Raw genomic sequence first — 17,586 nt, forward strand, 5'->3', positions numbered from 1 at the left:
AATGGGGCAGACTACCCTCCGTAGCATAATAATGCCCCACCCTCTGAGTAAGTACTGTTGTACAAAACCATTGGCATCCTTGCTAACATAAAGCTCTCATCCTAAGCTTTGGTACAGTAGTTGATGCGAGCGATTGTGTGGGGGAATCACACCTGACGTTGACCTCCACCAACTCTGCTTCAGTTGCTTGGGCCCGCAGCAAAGGGCCACATATTGGGGGCACGTATTGTGAGGCCCGTGAGGCCCTCCCTCCTCCAAACAGGCCGCTGCGATTGAGTCGAACCTTTCCACATCTGCTGCTTCCAAGCCTTGAAGGGAGCACAACCAGGCGCTGCTATGAGGTTGATCCAGAGACTCTTTCACTCTTCAACTCCAGAGTTGACTGAGTCCCGAGTGGAAGCAGGTTCTCGCTTGATCTTCTTCCGCGCCTCATTGCATCCACGGCTTGACACATAGAGGTTGAGCTCCAGCACAAGAATGATCCCACTTCACTGATGGCCTGCTGGTGTTGGATGGCCAGACTTAGAATGGAGATCCATCAGTTTGTTGGCGTAGTTCTCCGTATGACCTCGGCCATGGCCACCCTGGAGGGATCGGCTCCGCAATGGTGGCTCCAGCGTGCGCCGCTCTAGGCGGAGTACAAGCAAGGCTGCTTCTTAATTCAAAAACACTCCTCAGTAGTTTTCATAGTACCTTTCTGTTTGGTTTGTTTTTATAAGCATATTTTCCTCTGTTTATTTTTATTTCATTATTTTATGTATTTATTCATTTATTTACCCGCTTCAATTATGACGGAAAAGCACTTTTCCTATCATACATAAATGAATGAGTGACTGAGAGTCCTGGTTTATTCTGACTGACAGAATCAGCCCAAGGTTCTCTGTTCATCTTGTCATTAATGCATGAATGAAAACACAGATCCGGTTCTTCATAGCTAATTAAAATCTCTTTATTACAATCACATGTGCATCATATTCCAAAAATTCTTGTACCTTTGCACGGACGGATGGAGGTGGTGTCGCAGGCTGGACGAAGGGATGTGTGGAGTTCCCCCAGCAGCAAGCATCCTCTCCAGTGTGCGTGGCATCACATGAGGACAGCGGCGCTATTTTCAGCCCTCTCTGTCCTCGTGTAACGTAAGCAAAGAGTTCAGGCGGGGCAAGTGAGAAGGAGCTAAATCTCTCCACGTCATTTATTATTCAGACACTCTGAGTCACAGCAGGGCGGAAGAGAGAAGACAGAGGAACAACCAAGGTGAAAATGTATTTTTGTTTTCTCTCCCCAATTGTGTTCTCCAGAGTCACATGATCAGAGTCTTCCGTCCTGCTCTAGCACTTAACATAACATATACTCAGAGATGTTTCAAACTGTGATCATTCTTTTCCAAAAGCCAGCGTAACAATGGTGGTAATAGATAGTGGTGCTGAAAATATACAGCAATACCATGATAGTTTCACAGCATAATGCTGCCTTCACCCTTTATTTACATCCACATTTCCTGTAGATTGTGATGGAATTTATTGTCGGGGGGAGGAACATCTGCTGAAGGACCAGTCAGATGGTGGAGCTGGTAAAAAAGTATGTGGTGGAGCTCTGAGGCTAACTGTGAAATCAACACTTCGTAACAACGTGTGTGCATGTTGAGGTAGAACGAACTTTTGCCACACTGGGGCCTGATTTTTGAAAAAATGGATCAAATGGTGAATTTTTTATTTTATTTTTTTTCGTCTGCAGCTTCAAATAATCCTGGTGAAAACCCGGAATAAGGTTATTAAACTTATCATTTCCACATTTTCATCTCAAGTAATGGCTGGCAGAAACTAAGGATGACAACTGGAAGACAGGTTGGAAAACAAAACTCTCCTTTTAAATTATTTATAGCACATTGTGTCTGGCTCTCTAAATCAAACTGTCTTCACACAGGAAAAGCTCTTCACCACTGTCTCATTTAATCCAGCTGCTGTGCTCAACCTCTCGGACCCCTGCATGCAGTGAAATGTTGAGTGAAGCCAACTCAGCATAAAGTGCTGCTGGCAGCGTTGATGTGCACTCAAAATAGAGATGACAAGTCAGATTCATCATCCGTTTAATGTTGGAGAGGAAGACATGTTTTCAATTGAGGGAACCAATGTCAGTCTCAGAATAAAAAATAAAGAAAGAACTGAACCATATGTCGGCATAGGTCGACGTTCAAGATTTCACTTCGGACTCAATTGAAAATGTGACTTTGGAGAAGATGTAAAGTGATCTTCAAGCGGTGTGTTTCTTAGGTGAACCCTCTATATCAACTTCACAGAAAACGAAAATACTTTCCCATGAGTGTCATCCACAACAGTGTTTCTAAAGCTACTATTTAAAACCTCTGTGCTATATGTACAGTCTCCAAAACACAAGCTAAATACACACACAATCGCCTGATAAATCCACTAGAGTCTTTTCTCATCTTCGACTTCGGACAAAATCAATATATACATGTCTTAATGGCACAAAACAACAGTAAAATTTATCCATTTAAAGAGACAATTAGATTTGTGTTCAAATCAGTGAAATCCGTGCCTGATTAGGCGTGACGTGAGGATCATATAAACATTAACCATCACAAGAAAAATACTGAAATATGTCCAACACAATGAAGATAAAGATGCTTTTTTCCCCTTGATAAATCACTGTGACATTTTATAAACACATTGTTTTATCTACAGTGGTTCCACTGGCTTCGGTCCCTGTTAGAGAGCTGAGGGAAAACTTGTACCAAAAAGTTGTGTGCAAATAGTCGGTTTCTTAGGTCCCTGCGATGTTAAGAAAATAAATAAGTATCCACAGAACCTTTGCTATTGTCATCAGGAAGGATAGGTGTGCACTTGTGGCGACTTGTCGTTTGTGTATTTCGTAAATACGTGTGACTGTCATAGATGGGGACCATTGATATCAAACTACTTAGAGGTATTATTGCACTTAAAAGCCCATTTGTGCTCAGTGTTATGTACGGATCCGGATACGTTGTCATATACATTTAGGTTGTCATAAACTTTTGACTGTGGGCTGCTCCCCCTGGTGAATATATTGGTGAACTGCAATGCCAATGTACAGAATGCAGGGAAGCATGTGAGCAGTGACAGCAACATTGTTTGAAATGGATGTGTACACTTTTCCACATAAAGTGGGAAGTAAGCCCAAGTTTCAGACCTGGAATCGGTAGATTACTGGATGATACTGAACTTTGCTAATCATTGTTCACCTTGACTTTACCTCTGTCTCTCTTTCACTATCTCAGGTTTGTAATTAGAAAACTATTGGTAGGAGGCAGACATTGCTCTATAAAAGTCCATTGTGGTATATTATTTGTTATCTGTAACATTGGATTTTATTAAAAATCAATGAAGTACATCATTGCCAACACGTCTTCCTTGTTCTTCGGGTTTCAAACTTGACAGTTTGCATCTTCCTTTTGTAATATATATATATATATATATACAGTGGTGCCTCGGTTTTCGAACGTCTCGGAATTCGAACAAAATGTAATTCGAACAAAAATTTCTGTATGCAGACGTGTCCTGTTAGGTACATTTACTGACTGTTTTTTCTTCATATTGAGATGTAAAACCTTTCCTGTCTCTGCACTGGACCGTGGTAGAGGTGGGAGGTGCCAAACTGCACAGAAGCTCACATTCAGAGCTGGACACGCACCGGGCACCTCTTCACTTCTGGAGAGACGTCACTCACTCGGCAACCCCTCCCACATGCAGCGGCCACACACATAGAGGAACAGCGCACCTGCAGCAGACACTCTACATTCACTCCTACAAAAGCCTGTTTTAAGGCTTGGAACGCATTATTTCTTTTTCCATTCATTGTAATGGGGAAAAAAATCAATTCAGATTTCGAACAAATCGCTTCTCAAACGGCCGTCTGGAACGGATTGTGGTCGAGAACCGAGGTACCACTGTGTATATATATATATATATATATATATATATATATATATATATATATATATATATATATATATATATGTATACTCCATGCCCTGTCTGGTTTGATGCCCTGTCTATATATATATTATTTTACTGTCTTTAAATCTTGTTTAAATCATGTTTTCAAGTTCATTTGATTTTCTTTGTGAATACATTGAGTTACTTTTTGGCTAATCCACCTCACGGAAATAGTTTTCTGAGGCGCTACATGTATAATAGTGATGGGTAGATGAGATTGCTGAAACAGTGAGATTATAATTGATGTGAGGTTTCATTGAATTAGTTCAACTCCAAACATTTTACTGCAGACAGTGCCATCTGGCTGCCTCTGGAAATCTGCACTCGTTTCATGAAACCTCATCAACCCTTCAACACTGGGTCATGAAACCTCATCGCTAATGTGGACGACAACAAACAATGCGGTAGGTGTTGTTTGCTCAACTCTGCCCGTCTTGTTTCATTTCACAGCCAGTTCCATCAATATCCTTCTTCTGGCTTTGCCTCCTGCTTCTGCCCACCAGGTTCTTTGAAGAAGTTTTTCTTGAAAGCTTTTGTTGCTGTGGTCTGATTCACTACTGTTACCGTGTTCAGTGGACCTGATGGTAAAGCGTACATCACACAAAACAGTGCTTTTGAATTTGTATCAAATCTTATATAAACTAAAAGCAGCATGAAGCACACGTTGAGTTGTGTCCAAAAAGTATCATGCACTAACACTTTGTCCAGAGTGCTGTACACACATAAAGCTATAAATTGAGGTGATGAACAGTGATGACAATGAAGTCCCATCGCTCACACACTCACAGTTCTAGGAGCAGCCGAACCTTTTTACTCTTCATTTGCTCTGATTGAAACTCGGTCAAATGGAAAATATGGGTTCATACAAATGTTTAAGGATTTGTGGCTGGTTTTTTTTCCCACCAACGTGTAAGATATATTTAGGGTGGAAGCCCGTATGTATACATTTTAGCTGTGAAGATCAATTCTGATCACGTTTTAGATCAATCCAAGGACAAATACTTGGTTGAAAAGATTTCCAAATGAAACAGTCTCCACTTATTGCACACGAAAACCTAATTTGAACAGTCTCAGTGGACTGATGAAGGCCGAGCAAAAGATGAAAAACTTTGATGTAGAAATGTAAGTTCAGCATCACTCATGCTCATAAACACTAACAAGGGTCCATGCAGTTATACTGTGGTGACAGTGAGCAGGGAGCTGGGGCACAGCAGGTTCTCGTGGCTGTCCAGTCTGGTCCCGTGAGTGAGCAGCTCCTCCACTGTCGTCCAGTCATCCAACATCTTCCGATTCCTCAGACGACTCAGTTTTCTCTGACTTAGCTCCAGGACCGTATTGCAGCGGCTGTCTTGAAAAGAGCTGCCGACTCGAGTGTCCCGATTTTCTTTATCGCAGCCAGAGGCCCTTGTCGTGACCCCTCCTGCCCTGTTGGCCTCTCTGATTGACCCACCTCTGGCCTGCTGCTGCCGTTGCTCTCGCGCCAAAAGAAAGTGTTCCCTCCTCTCGGTTCGGCTCCAGTATCTCCCCATCAGCAAATCAGTGTTGGTTTCCTCATCCGTGCTCATCCCACCACTGCGCTCGTCGGCCAGTTGTGATGCGCGATCTCTCAGAAGTTGGCTCCTGGACACCCTGAAGGATGGATTGGGTTTGGAGTTGGGATTCGGTTTTGGCTGCATACTAGAGATTGGATTTGGATTCATCTGTCCTTTCTTTACATCCAACCCAGCATTAGCACCGGTGCCAATGTGCCCTTCCAAGGTGCTGTATGGACCTTTGCCTGTTCCACAGACCTGCGATTGTCGGCTGGCTGGTTTGGGCCAAGTGTCATTGACATCCCCCTGCTGAGGAAGATCCATTAAACTCTGGAGGTGCTGCTTGTCTCTGACTATCTTCCTGTCCAATTCTTGCTGTCGTTCTCTCTCCATTTCCACCTGCATCTGGGCTTCTCTCTCCATCTCCTTCTCCGTTTGCATTTGCCTCTGTTGTTCCAGTTCCCTCTCGATTTCTCTTTCTTGGACCAGATGTTCAGGGACCAGATTCATTTGCTGAGAGTGCCACCAGTCATGCTGACCAAGTTGCCCGCTTGGACTGCTGTCAAAAAATCGTTCTTGAGATATAGCATTCCTCATAAGTCCCAGATTATTGGGATGTTGTTGGGACGGGACGTTTAGAGCAGCTGGATTTGACATTACGTCATTGAGAAGTTCCCTTTCCTCCGGCAGGCCTGGTTGAAGAAGCGAGTGCGGCGTGAGTCCTCCACAATGGTGGAGGGTTGCAGAGCAATAGGAAGGTGAAGCCGGGTGGCTGGCTCGGCGGCGATTCTCATGCGGTGGAGGGCGGTGATGCAGTGTGCGACTTCTCCTGAGCATACCCACAGAGCCAGAGCTCTGGTGATGCTGCTGCATAGGTACTAAAGGACGTCTGTGGCTGGAAGGGGTGCTGCAGGTGGAGAGGACTGGAGCAGTCATTCGTGAGACCGCAGTATGGGCGTGGGAAGGATTAAAGAGGGCACCACTGCTGGAGCTGTGGCGGTTTAGACATGGACGGTCTGCTTTATGGAACTGGACTGACGATACCCTGAAAAACACACGGCGTTACATTGTTAGTTAAGTTTCTACACTGTAGAATATTGCCTTCACATTGTGCAATATTGCCTTCATAGGGTAACAACAAATTACTTAAATGCTTCACAATCATTTTAAGTGACTCAATCGAAAAAATGGATGGTGATATGTCCATTAAACTCAACTGTCATTTGTTCAGCTCCGCCCCTTTCTGCTCTTTCTCAGTCTCATTCTACTGAGCGATGCATGATAACAACTTTGGAGGCATGATAACAGAGTGGTTGGCGAAGAAAGAGGGGTCGTAACACTGTATGAGACTGTTTCAAGAGTAACTTCAGTTTATGAATGTAAGCTTGTAAAGTAAAACACAGTGTTTCGATTGGAATATAGCATTTTGCCAGACAGTTAATAGCTTGAATACCTGAACAGGCCACGAGGTGGGCAGTCAATCACTGGACTGACTCCTTCATCCATCCCCAGCTGCAGTCGTGGACACTGCGGTTGCATTGTCAGTGTCTCTGGAATGGCCTCCAATAACTCACGGTGGCTCTTTGGGCAGCTGTCACGCCGCTCACGCCTCTCACAGGGTTCACCCTGATGCTGTAGCCTGGCATTGTACAGTCGCATCCGTTTCTCAAGTAGCCTCTGGAAATGACGAAACTCTCCAGTACTGACGCTGTAGAAGCCAGAGTCGCTCAGTTCGGAGGAAATGAAGGACTCTGAAGAAGGGGAGCCGCCTCCAAACCCGCCGCAACCTCCTGGGGCAAGTGCCCCGTGTGAATGACACTCCTCCAGGCCTCCTTCCTCTGTCTCTAACCCTGAAAGGTCCCCTTGATGAAGGGAGCCATCAGTCCATCCAAGACCACTGTCCAACTCATGGTGGATCGGGAGATACCCTAAAGGCTTCTCCAACATGAAGTCATCATCGTCCGTCTGCAGAAGAGAATCATGAAGACCAGTCACAATCGAAACTAAACTTTTTATTTTTACCATCTGAGCAGCTTTATCTTCTCACCTGACTATGGAAACCTTGAGGTTCATCTCCATTGACATTGCAACATCCCATCAGACAGCTCTGCCCCTTGGGCCGACGATTGGTCATTTCTGGATCCTGGTGAACATGTAGCCATGCAGGAATTGAGAAATACATCTGTTATAAATGTTGTTTGTTACCTACAATAAACCATTCTTTAGTCCAGAACTGACTTTGTTTGTAATGCAAGCATCACTGACTTAAATATTAATTCACAAAACTGTACTTGTTGGATCAATTTTGCAAGGTAGCAATATCAAAACTATTTGACTACACTATTAATATGCCGTGTTTTACCTGCTGGTCCACAGTGTCTCTTTGAGAACCGGACAAGTAGCCATAATGTCCTCCATCACAGTGGTCTTTTGGCAGAGCTAGATGGGCATAGTAGTGTCTGCAACAACAACCAAGAAAACATTTTGAGTATTAAACGGTTCACCCACAGAAACATAGCAATAACTTTACAATGTCATATGTCTTTTTCTGTACCTGTCCTGGTAGGAGGGACTGGGTAGGTTGAGTCCTGGCCCCATCATTGGCAAAGGCAGGTTCAGGTGTCTGAGGTCGAGCGGGAGGGGCTCCCAGCCACCCCTTTCCGCTTCTGACCCACAGCCTCTCTGGGTCTTAACCTGCATGGTGACAGGAAGCTGACTGGCTGCCAGTATCCGAAGCGCATCTCGCTGACTGAGGTGTTTTAGACTCCGTCCGTTGATCTGACATGAGGAAACAGAGAAAGAGGGTATGTAATAAACAACACTGGAATGTCAACATTGTTTTTATTTGCTGTCAAAGGAATCATTTTTCATTCCCTTTGGGGGCTGAAATGTAGCACTGCCGCTGGCGATTGAACCCTGCATCTTTGAAACAGCTCTGAGAAACACGATCGGACTTCGTTCAAATCTATTGATGGGTCGATGAGGTATCATGAAACACTGTTGCTGGGTTGATGAAACTGGATGGACTAATTTTCAGAGGCCACTAGACCAGGGGTTCTTATCCTTTTGGATCTCGGGGCCCATCTTTCCCAGAACAAATGAGCCTCGGGCCCATTCATGTAATGAACTGATTCATGACTCTTGATTTCATTTGTGATCAATAACCATATTTAATCTACTTGCACGTAAACAAACCAAAACCTTGTGAAATGACCATGTGATCATCACAAAGATATTTGTCATCGAAAAGTCCAACCAGCAGCAGAACCAGGTACAAGTCATAATCATCAAATTCACTACAGAAAAAAAAATACATTTGATGCAAAGTGTTGAGAAAATTGGAAAAATTAAATACCATTCTGAATAAAATAAATATAATAAAACAATGTCTAAATAACAATAAAAGAGTAAATGAAACTTCCGCCATAAAAAAGAAGTGCTAAACGGGGCAAGATCACTTTCTTTATCATTTTTTTCCTTTCAAGAACCATAGTTGTTAACCATCACAGATGTGCAGCTGTCAAGTCAATTCAGTGACACACTACTGCCACCATATGTGGCTTATATATTAAAACTGAGCGTCTCGCAGCCCTCACAACCCACAGGTGTAAAACAAAAAAAACTATGGGCCCTGGCCCTATGGTTAAGAATCACTGCTCTGGATGATGCAGACATTATACAGCAGACACTGCAGTATAATGGCCATTGGTGGCCACATGAAAACTCTCAGGAAGTGCATTAGTCCTTGACAGAAACATGGTGTCCAAATATTCCAGTGATGTCGCAAACACCTCCTGATAATGAATTTAATCTGATGAAATGATGGTTGCTGCAATCACACCAGCGTGTCACTCCACTGACTCTTATTCAGTTAGCTGGCACCAAATGAACATTATGAGACACTGTGAAAGATGTTGTTGGTTTATTTCATCCCAAATTGACATATGTTTGTACATTTGTTGTGTTTGGAGTGAGGGAGAGTTTCATGGTGTGGAAGAACAAAAACATATGACCTGTAATTACACTCATATTTGACATGTAAATAACGTAAACATGAATACATGTTCACGATAGCCCTCTGCTGTTGATGCGCAATATTGCTGCGGTTCAATGAGCAACACCCAGATGGAATCCGATGTACAGGAAAAGATTCCAGCCCAGCGGAACCTTTAGAGAGACTGGCATCAGGGATGCGCATCTAAGGAACGTGAATGCCCACAAGGAATTAAGACAGCTCTGTGTGTAAGAGAAGGTCAGTTTTGGCAAGGTTTATTTGTGAAACAGTGTTCAACTGATCATTTTAGATAACAGCTGCTGAGACATTCACAGATGCACACACAAATCCACACACAGATGCACACAAGAAGACTGTCTCTAAGATGCTCGCCCACACACTGAAAAATAGAGACAAATAACTATCTTACACGTGAGGCCTGAACTGAAAAATACATGCAAATATTTCATGAGTTTAGAGGGAGAAACTAAATGGCTGAATGGAACAGGCTGTATGTCTCTCCGAACTACGACTATAAAAAGTCAGACGATCATGGTTGTTTCTTTGCACTACATGATAAATGTTATGTTTATATGGTCCCATCACAAATGAAAGTGAACTCAAATGATGCTTAGAGAGGATCCCAGTTTACAGAGCATTGGCTCATTCTTTTCAATCCACTTTCCCAAGTACAAGACACATCAAAAGTTGGATGTGATCCTGCAAGATAAGTCGGCAAATGATGACTCATCCACTGTGCATTACAGAAGACAGGCCGTATCGTCTCAGCCGATCCCGAATGTTTGACTTCCCTTCCTTCAATGTTTACTCAAAACTTGTGAAAACATAACACATAATCGGGCCACGTCTGGTAAACAATTCACATCAGTCTGTTTTCGTCAGGTGGATTTTGGGATTCACCATATCTGGGGAAGCGGCTAAAATGTGGTCAGTGGTGGAAACTAATATTTGAAGATGATCTTTTCACTGATGTGCACTTTCTGGGGTGTTTTACTGGCGTCATCAAGAACCTAAAAACGAGTCAGTAAAGCAAAGTTATTCTATTTTTAAGAGATTTGAATGTGTTGCTTTGCAAGTATTGATGCAGCAGCTTCTTCACTTTCTTTCATTTATTTGTCAGACAGAAACAGGCTGATTCAATACTGTAAGTCATTTGTAGTATGCTGAATGACATTCCTTTTGAATTAACTATTAGCTAGAGATATGTCACATCATTGAGGAGGCGCGGAGGAAGCCAAAGAGATTGTTATGGTCTCGTTGTTTTCCAGATAATTAATGCACTTTATAATATGTAATTCCAGTCTTTATAACTGCATAAACTGGCACAGCTTTTTAGTGAGTGTACACAATAAAATTACGCAGCAGTTTTAAATGGTTTGCATCAAAGGTCCATCAGTATTTGCGCCCCAGTTAGTTCATGTTAAAAACAACTGCAACTTTAATTGCAGTGAGAAAGAGTCATCCATGCAGCTGCCTTTGTGTACGTGACTAGGCCTTCCCAAAAATTCAAGACATCGACAAAATTGAGGCAGCTCTCAAAAATTGTGCCCTGGGTTATAACACAGGAGCAAAGTCTCTCTCATCCAAACGGTCATGTCGCTAACATTCTAAAAACTGGTACACTGTTTTCAGTTGCATCCACAATGGCACTGTTTATTGCCATGAGTGAGTTACTCCTTAAAATATCTCTGTGGCAGGACAAAACGGTCAGGAGTCTCTGGTTGGGAACGTGATGTTTATTCTCTTTCGGGCCACAAATCTCTTCACACGTTTCCCCCCACAGCCTCTCTATATACTCTCGGTCAGGTCCCTACCCATCATACCTCTGGGTGAGAGGCCACACCTCCCGAGTGCCCATCACACCTCTCTATTTAACGGTCATGGTGTAAAGGTTGGGTTCGATACCCAGTACTCCTGACCGCTGTGCCCGGGTGTACCTGGCCCTGGCACCGGTGGCGTGTAGAGGAAGCGCTAAAGGGGAGTGTTTTTCCTTCTTGTTTTAAAAGACAAAAGAGTGTGATGGTCGTGTCTCCAAGTGTGGAAACTGGCTTTTTCTCTTGTTAGTTAAACCAAGAGCAGTCTTTTCTCCCCACATCACCTCGTCTTTTATTTTTCTCTTTTGACACTGAGGAAGACCCGAACCATTACAATGGGTTAACTCAAAACTATTTTCTGTATCTACCCGCCCTATCCATGGTTGATGTGTTTCACCCCTAATGTAAAGACATGAGGGGAAAGACAGTAATAAGAAAAAAAAATAAAGTGACATTTACTAACCTGGTTTCTACTGACAAATTAAAAGTGAAATACCTTCCCGGCCAGGATTGGAAATCTCAGTATTTGACCTCTTTCTGGTGCTTTTTATCATTTGAGAAGAAAATGAGAAGAATATGTTGAGTCCATCCTCATCTCAAACATGGTGCCACCAAACAGCATGGTCCAGGACGACAGGGATCAGAATCCAAACTGTTTGCAGGTGGTGGGTAAATGAGGTTCCATGACAAAGTATTAAAGGACAGATGAGGTTCCATGACACAGTGTACTGATTTCCAGAGGCCACCAGATGGCACTGTCTGCTGTAAAATGTTGTAAAACAACAAAACCTCACATTATTTTCAGACTAAGCTGAAAATTAGGAGACTGTTTCATCCGCTCTGCACTATTGTTTCATGATACCTCACCTACCCATCACTACTGACACCGCCATCGGCTCATTAGAAGAGGACACTCAGATACGTCGCTGGCTCATCGTACAGCAAAAGCGTTGAACCAAAGTGTAAATGAATGTAACACTCTGATACTAACCGGAGTAAACAGAGAAACTTCATCTTCATCTAGAACAGGATAAGTAACAGGAAGTGTTAAATTTATCCTCCATTAGCATATTGACACTGTTTAATTAGCACTTCAGAATTCTGCTAGAATAAGAATCAGTATTAGTCCAGAAATCAACACCTCCTGCAGTTTTAACACTTAGTCATCAATATATTTTTGTGCTGCACCAGATGTCTTCATCAGGGGGAGATGTAAAATGCGCAATCATTGACATCAAACGGCGTTGCGTTTTACGAGTCCAAAAATCCGGGGATAGTTTCAGCAGCGATAAACGCGTGTGGCCCTGGCCCACTTTCACGTAACGGCGCATATGAGCCAGGAACTCGGTGTTCCGACTTCACCGTCACAGCAATTCATGACATCATACTTAAGTTTGTGTTTTGGAATTTCGTTTAAACACAACGATTAAAGAGAAAACACATCGATCTGGAATTGTGGATTCATCGATGTTACGCAACCGGGTCACAACGTTTCTGCAGATACCTGCAAGATTCAGCGCCACACACACGCTTCAAATGTCGCCAACCAGAGTGAAACATAGAGAGGTGAACGTATTTCTGCACAGTTTAACATTAGAAATCGGCGCACGCATGTATATGGATCTCAGCAGCCATAAAATGAAACACATGAGCTGTTGTCATCCATGAGTCACCCTCAGCTACATCCAAATGAACCCACACGCACGCAACACAGAGCCTGAGCTCAAGCACAAAATGGCACCTGCGTGTGTCTAGATGCCCGCGAGCTAACATAGAAATCTCTCGCTCTCACATGAACTAGCGAGCACGCAGAAGCTGATTCACATGAGAATCATGAGTTGACTTTCATCTGCAAAATGCCACCTCACCAAATCCCTCACCTACACTACTGTGTCATTGATCACTCACCATTTGGTCACCCATCCATGGTCCAGAGAGCCAGCAGCCCATCGTTATGGCAACAGAGAAGAGCTGCCTGTGAAAATCGCCGATGCTTCCTCCAGCAGCTCGTCTCCCTCTGGTCCTCCGATCTGTCTATTTCCCCTCACTATGACTTAAGCATCTGTCTCTCTCGTGTCCCCCTTTCTGCTCCAAGTATTTCTTCATCCGTATTTTCAGAGTGTCTCCCCTCACCCCTCCCCCTGCTGCACAGCTCCCGATGTTTGCATCATATGCACACGCTCACACACACATATGCAGTCTTGCCAGCACAGGATGAAGTGCACACAGGCGTACAGAAGTGTATAGGGGAGCACGCAGGGAGAAGAGCAATACAATTGGTGAAGTATAAATTCTCCTCAGCCAATCAGAGGCTGCTCTCTGCCACAGTCTCCCTCTGGATGTCATCTTCTCGCTGAAACTCACGAGTGTAGCCTCCACATGTGCAGGAGGGAGGCTCTCATGCAGCGATAAACACAGAGACACAGGGAAAACACCATTTATCCGTCCACTGTCCAGAAGATTTCAGTATTGTGTAAAGAGGAGTGTCTCATATTCGACAAACAGAGTGGAGGAAAGGTGCTCTATTGTGTCTGGGAGTTGTTTTGATGTTGAAACGGCTAAGGCAGTTCATTTCACCAACACAAGTCATCTTCTCCACTGAGGGAATACAGAGGTGCTCAGGGGTCAACTAGGGGGTACAAGCTCCACTACATATTCTAGGACTGCCCTGAGAGCATGGCCCAAATTCAATGGTTCCAGGAATACCTTTCCACAAGATGCTAAACGGATTTAAGCACGTTCCTCTAAAACCACATTGGAATTGGTCGTAATTGTGGTAACCAGTAACCAAGCAGGTCAGAACATGACCTCTTTTATATGGGATTGGAACTAATTTCCAATCCTCACAACTGTGGTTATGAATAAAAAGCTCGTGACTGCGGCTGTGCAGGCGACAGCGAAGGTCTGCTGCTATGTTTCAAGCTTTGAACAGTGTCTCTAGCTCAAAAGACGGCAAAGATGCCACAGTGTGTGTGCAGTTTGTGCAGGCTGTGACCTTTCCCCTTCTCTGCAGCTCCGTCGCCCCACACCCTCTGACCGAGCTACCTACTCCCTGAAAAAACGGCTGTATCTCGGAAACCGTAGCAGTTCGCGAAAAAAACGCAAGAATCCTGAGGCTTTCGTCTCTAACTAATTTCATGTGTCTACAGTCTACGGTTTGGCCAGGGTGGCGAGTCGAAAACCAATAATTTTCTGATTTTCAAGCAGCAGCCACAGAGCTCCAATGCATTTTCAATGGAGCCAAAAACGTGTTCTGCCTAGCGTTGGTGACTCTCACACCAATTCTGAAAGTGCTACAGTAATTCTGACCACATTTTACAAGAGAGGACAAGTTTGACTGCAAAACTGGAGATTTTCATGTTTCTGCACGCCACTGTTTGGCCACAATCATAGTTTAAAAACTCGAATGTGACCGTATTTCAACTGCTCTGCTCCACTCTAACCAGCTTGCTTCCAGCAACTTCATGATTTTTGCCAAATTTCGGGTTCTTTGAGGGTGATTTGTAGGCAAATGATACGACTTGAGAGAAAAGTAATAGACGATTCCCAGTCGGGCCCCACGTTTTGGCTTTGGAGCTGCGTCTCTACAACGAAAGTTCTGGGAGGATAGAGACAGGAAAATTTAAACAAAATGGAAAATATCATTTCTTAACCAAGAGCGCCATCTAGTGGCCTCTGAAAATGAGTATACTGTTTCATCAACCCTGAATACTGTTTCATGATACCTCATCAACCCATGACTACTCTACTGTACTGCGACCTGCCATAATGGAATGGCTGAGAGCCTAGCAAACCACAGGAAGCAGTATAAGAAGCTCCAGAGGTGACAATATTAAGGTTGTCAATGGCAGAGATGACAGGAGAGCCAGATGGGGAAGGTTAGGAAGATGCTTTGGAAGAGATGGGCAGACCATGAAAAAGGAGAAGAGGAAGATAATGAGGTTCATTGATGTGCTGACTGAATCACGTTCCTGGATCACTTTAATACCTTGACCCTAGCTCCCTCGCCCACATACGAAGAGACTAGAGACCTTTTACCATTTTTATCGTATACAACAACATTACAGTGAGGAAAAAGATGGAAGGAACGTGTGCACATTCAAACACACAAGACTTGTGCAACAAGTCCTGAAAGAAAACTGAGAATTTTGAGAATGAATCCAGTGTACATACAATATGTGCAATTCATCTAGTGTTGTAGTACTCAAGATTGGTCTTGGTCTCCAGACTGGTCTCGAGATCACTTTTCTTGGTCTCCTCTTGGTCTTGAATGCATTTTTACTCTGTCTCGGACTGGACAGACTTTCTGTTCAAGACTGTTCTTATTGTTCTTATTGTTGTTTATAATAAATGTCTACAAACCGGACTTTCCTTTTTGTAAAAACAAATTTTCTAACAAGATGAAGTTTTGACATCTTCTAGTTAATTCAAAAGCAAAACTGAACAAACACTCAAGACTGAAGAGGTTTAATATCAATGATCTGGTCATCCGTATGTGAAAGCAGCTTAAGGAAAGACCATGACAGGAGTGTAGGGCTCCTTATAGCAGCTAGAGATGTTCATAATATTCAGCTTCATTCTAACACTCCCTCACTTTAACATGTATGATATCTTTTCACCAGATTCACTCGTGTCATGCTGCCTGGGCAGTTTAGTTGTTATGGTTACCGACTGGCTTGCCAGATATGTGAATATGTGCATGGCTTTGTTCACGAGGCAACATGGTGAGCAGAATCTGTGCAGCGATCTGCCATGATGCAGAGCGCTGAGGATTCTCAGCTATGATCAGTTGATCATGTTAATGGCTGTTGCATCTGGATGCCTGTCTCTGAGCGCTGCCATTTCTGTGTGGAAGTACGGAGGCGGATAGAGGGAGAGAAGGAGAGAGAGCGTGTCAGATGAGTTACACACACAGACACACACACACACACACACACACACAGTCTTGAACAAAAACACACAGACCTGCCTGTGTCTAAAAATGGAAAGCACACTTGCTGTTGCTGTGAAGCCTCTAGAAGATTCCATATGAAGACCATATACATGGAGAGGCTCATGATAATATGTGTAAGACTTTGGGTGTCACGGGAAGGTAAGTCAGTTGGGTTAGACGGGACTGTCTTTAGCTCATCTTTTAACTCTTTGTGAGCCATCCATATTCAATTTCAGAGTACTTGCCCTATAAGCTTCGTTTGATTCAGACATGGATGGAGCAGAACTCTCTGTGCTAGCATGTTTTAAAGATGCACACGTGAACACGTGGGGGATGTTGGCACATGTAAGCAGCCACATGACGCTTTTGCTGGTAATCAGAACTAACCAGCCATGAAATGCATCTGTCATGGTCTGGTGTGTCCTTTACAGTCCACATCATCTGCTGCCATTTTACATTGGAGGACTGACAAATGGAACATGGGAAGAGATAGTGTTCACATCTTGTTTTCTACATACAGTACGCGCAATCTGCACATTACTAAGACAAGAGTACCAATAATGCATCATATGTCAAAACCTCTCTTTTTGTGAAGATGAGAAATGTAAATGGGAAGTAGAACAACAAATTATGACAAAGAAAATAAAGGTCCAACCAAAAGGAAACAAAGCTAAGAGCTATTGTCGGTACCAAATGCGTTCACGTAGTCAAACTCCTGGGGGTCCTGCCGGTGTATGACGTCACACAGTGTGACGGGTGGTTAAGATATGGTGCGATGGCAGATATGGTGGAAATGTTGGTGTTTTGTATTTGCAAACTGCTTTAAACGCACGTCATAATATGCCAGTGTTTTCCATTCGGGGTGTGTGCCATGGGAAATGATCCAGATTGTCCAGAGATAGTGCTGGGCGATATGGTGACATGAAACCATGAACAATTAGAACGGGTTGACCATCTACCAATGTAATGATATTACATGGATTTGGTTGCTTTCTTTCAATACTCTAGATTTATACTGATGCGTTGACTCATCCCACACGCAGTTAATGGCGAACATGACGTCTCGCTTTAAACTTTATAGACACGTAGATCACACGTTTGCTTGTTTAAAAGTTGGCTGAAAACCAATGGCTGAACCAGATAAAAGTGCTCCAAAATGCAAAGAGAGGATGAAGAATTGATGTTATGAAGCAAGCAGAGGCAAAGAATGTAAAAGATTTCTCAGGAAATTCCCAAACTAGAATAAAATCATGCAAAATAAGGTATACGAGGAACTGCTAAAAGCATGACCATATTGTTT

At 43.5% G+C, this 17,586-nt stretch overlaps 1 protein-coding gene across 1 annotated transcript; it reads right to left on the bottom strand.

The window, feature by feature from the left end:
• Window positions 1-3,446: 3,446 nt before the first annotated feature.
• Window positions 3,447-13,510, bottom strand: LOC128761225 (uncharacterized). The gene is made up of 6 exons (XM_053869307.1): window positions 13,262-13,510; window positions 8,079-8,302; window positions 7,887-7,983; window positions 7,572-7,667; window positions 6,978-7,489; window positions 3,447-6,569 (listed from the first exon to the last, which is right to left on the bottom strand). The coding sequence occupies exons 1-6, from the start codon at window positions 13,301-13,303 to the stop codon at window positions 5,165-5,167; spliced, it is 2,376 nt and encodes a 791-aa protein (XP_053725282.1). The 5' UTR covers window positions 13,304-13,510; the 3' UTR covers window positions 3,447-5,164.
• Between the last annotated feature and the right edge of the window lie 4,076 nt (window positions 13,511-17,586).

The sequence above is a fragment of the Synchiropus splendidus genome, chromosome 6 (genome assembly GCF_027744825.2).
Source record: "Synchiropus splendidus isolate RoL2022-P1 chromosome 6, RoL_Sspl_1.0, whole genome shotgun sequence".
NCBI lineage: Eukaryota > Metazoa > Chordata > Actinopteri > Syngnathiformes > Callionymidae > Synchiropus > Synchiropus splendidus.

Bases quoted from the DNA above. Each gene is read 5' to 3' on its own strand.
- LOC128761225 (XM_053869307.1), bottom strand. From the start codon at position 13,303: ATGGGCTGCTGGCTCTCTGGACCATGGATGGGTGACCAAATG. The intron at 7,668-7,886 runs GTAAAACACGGC...CATGTTCACCAG, and splicing joins GAGACACTGTGGACCAGCAG to GATCCAGAAATGACCAATCG. The intron at 6,570-6,977 runs GTATTCAAGCTA...TGTGTTTTTCAG, and splicing joins CCACCTCGTGGCCTGTTCAG to GGTATCGTCAGTCCAGTTCC.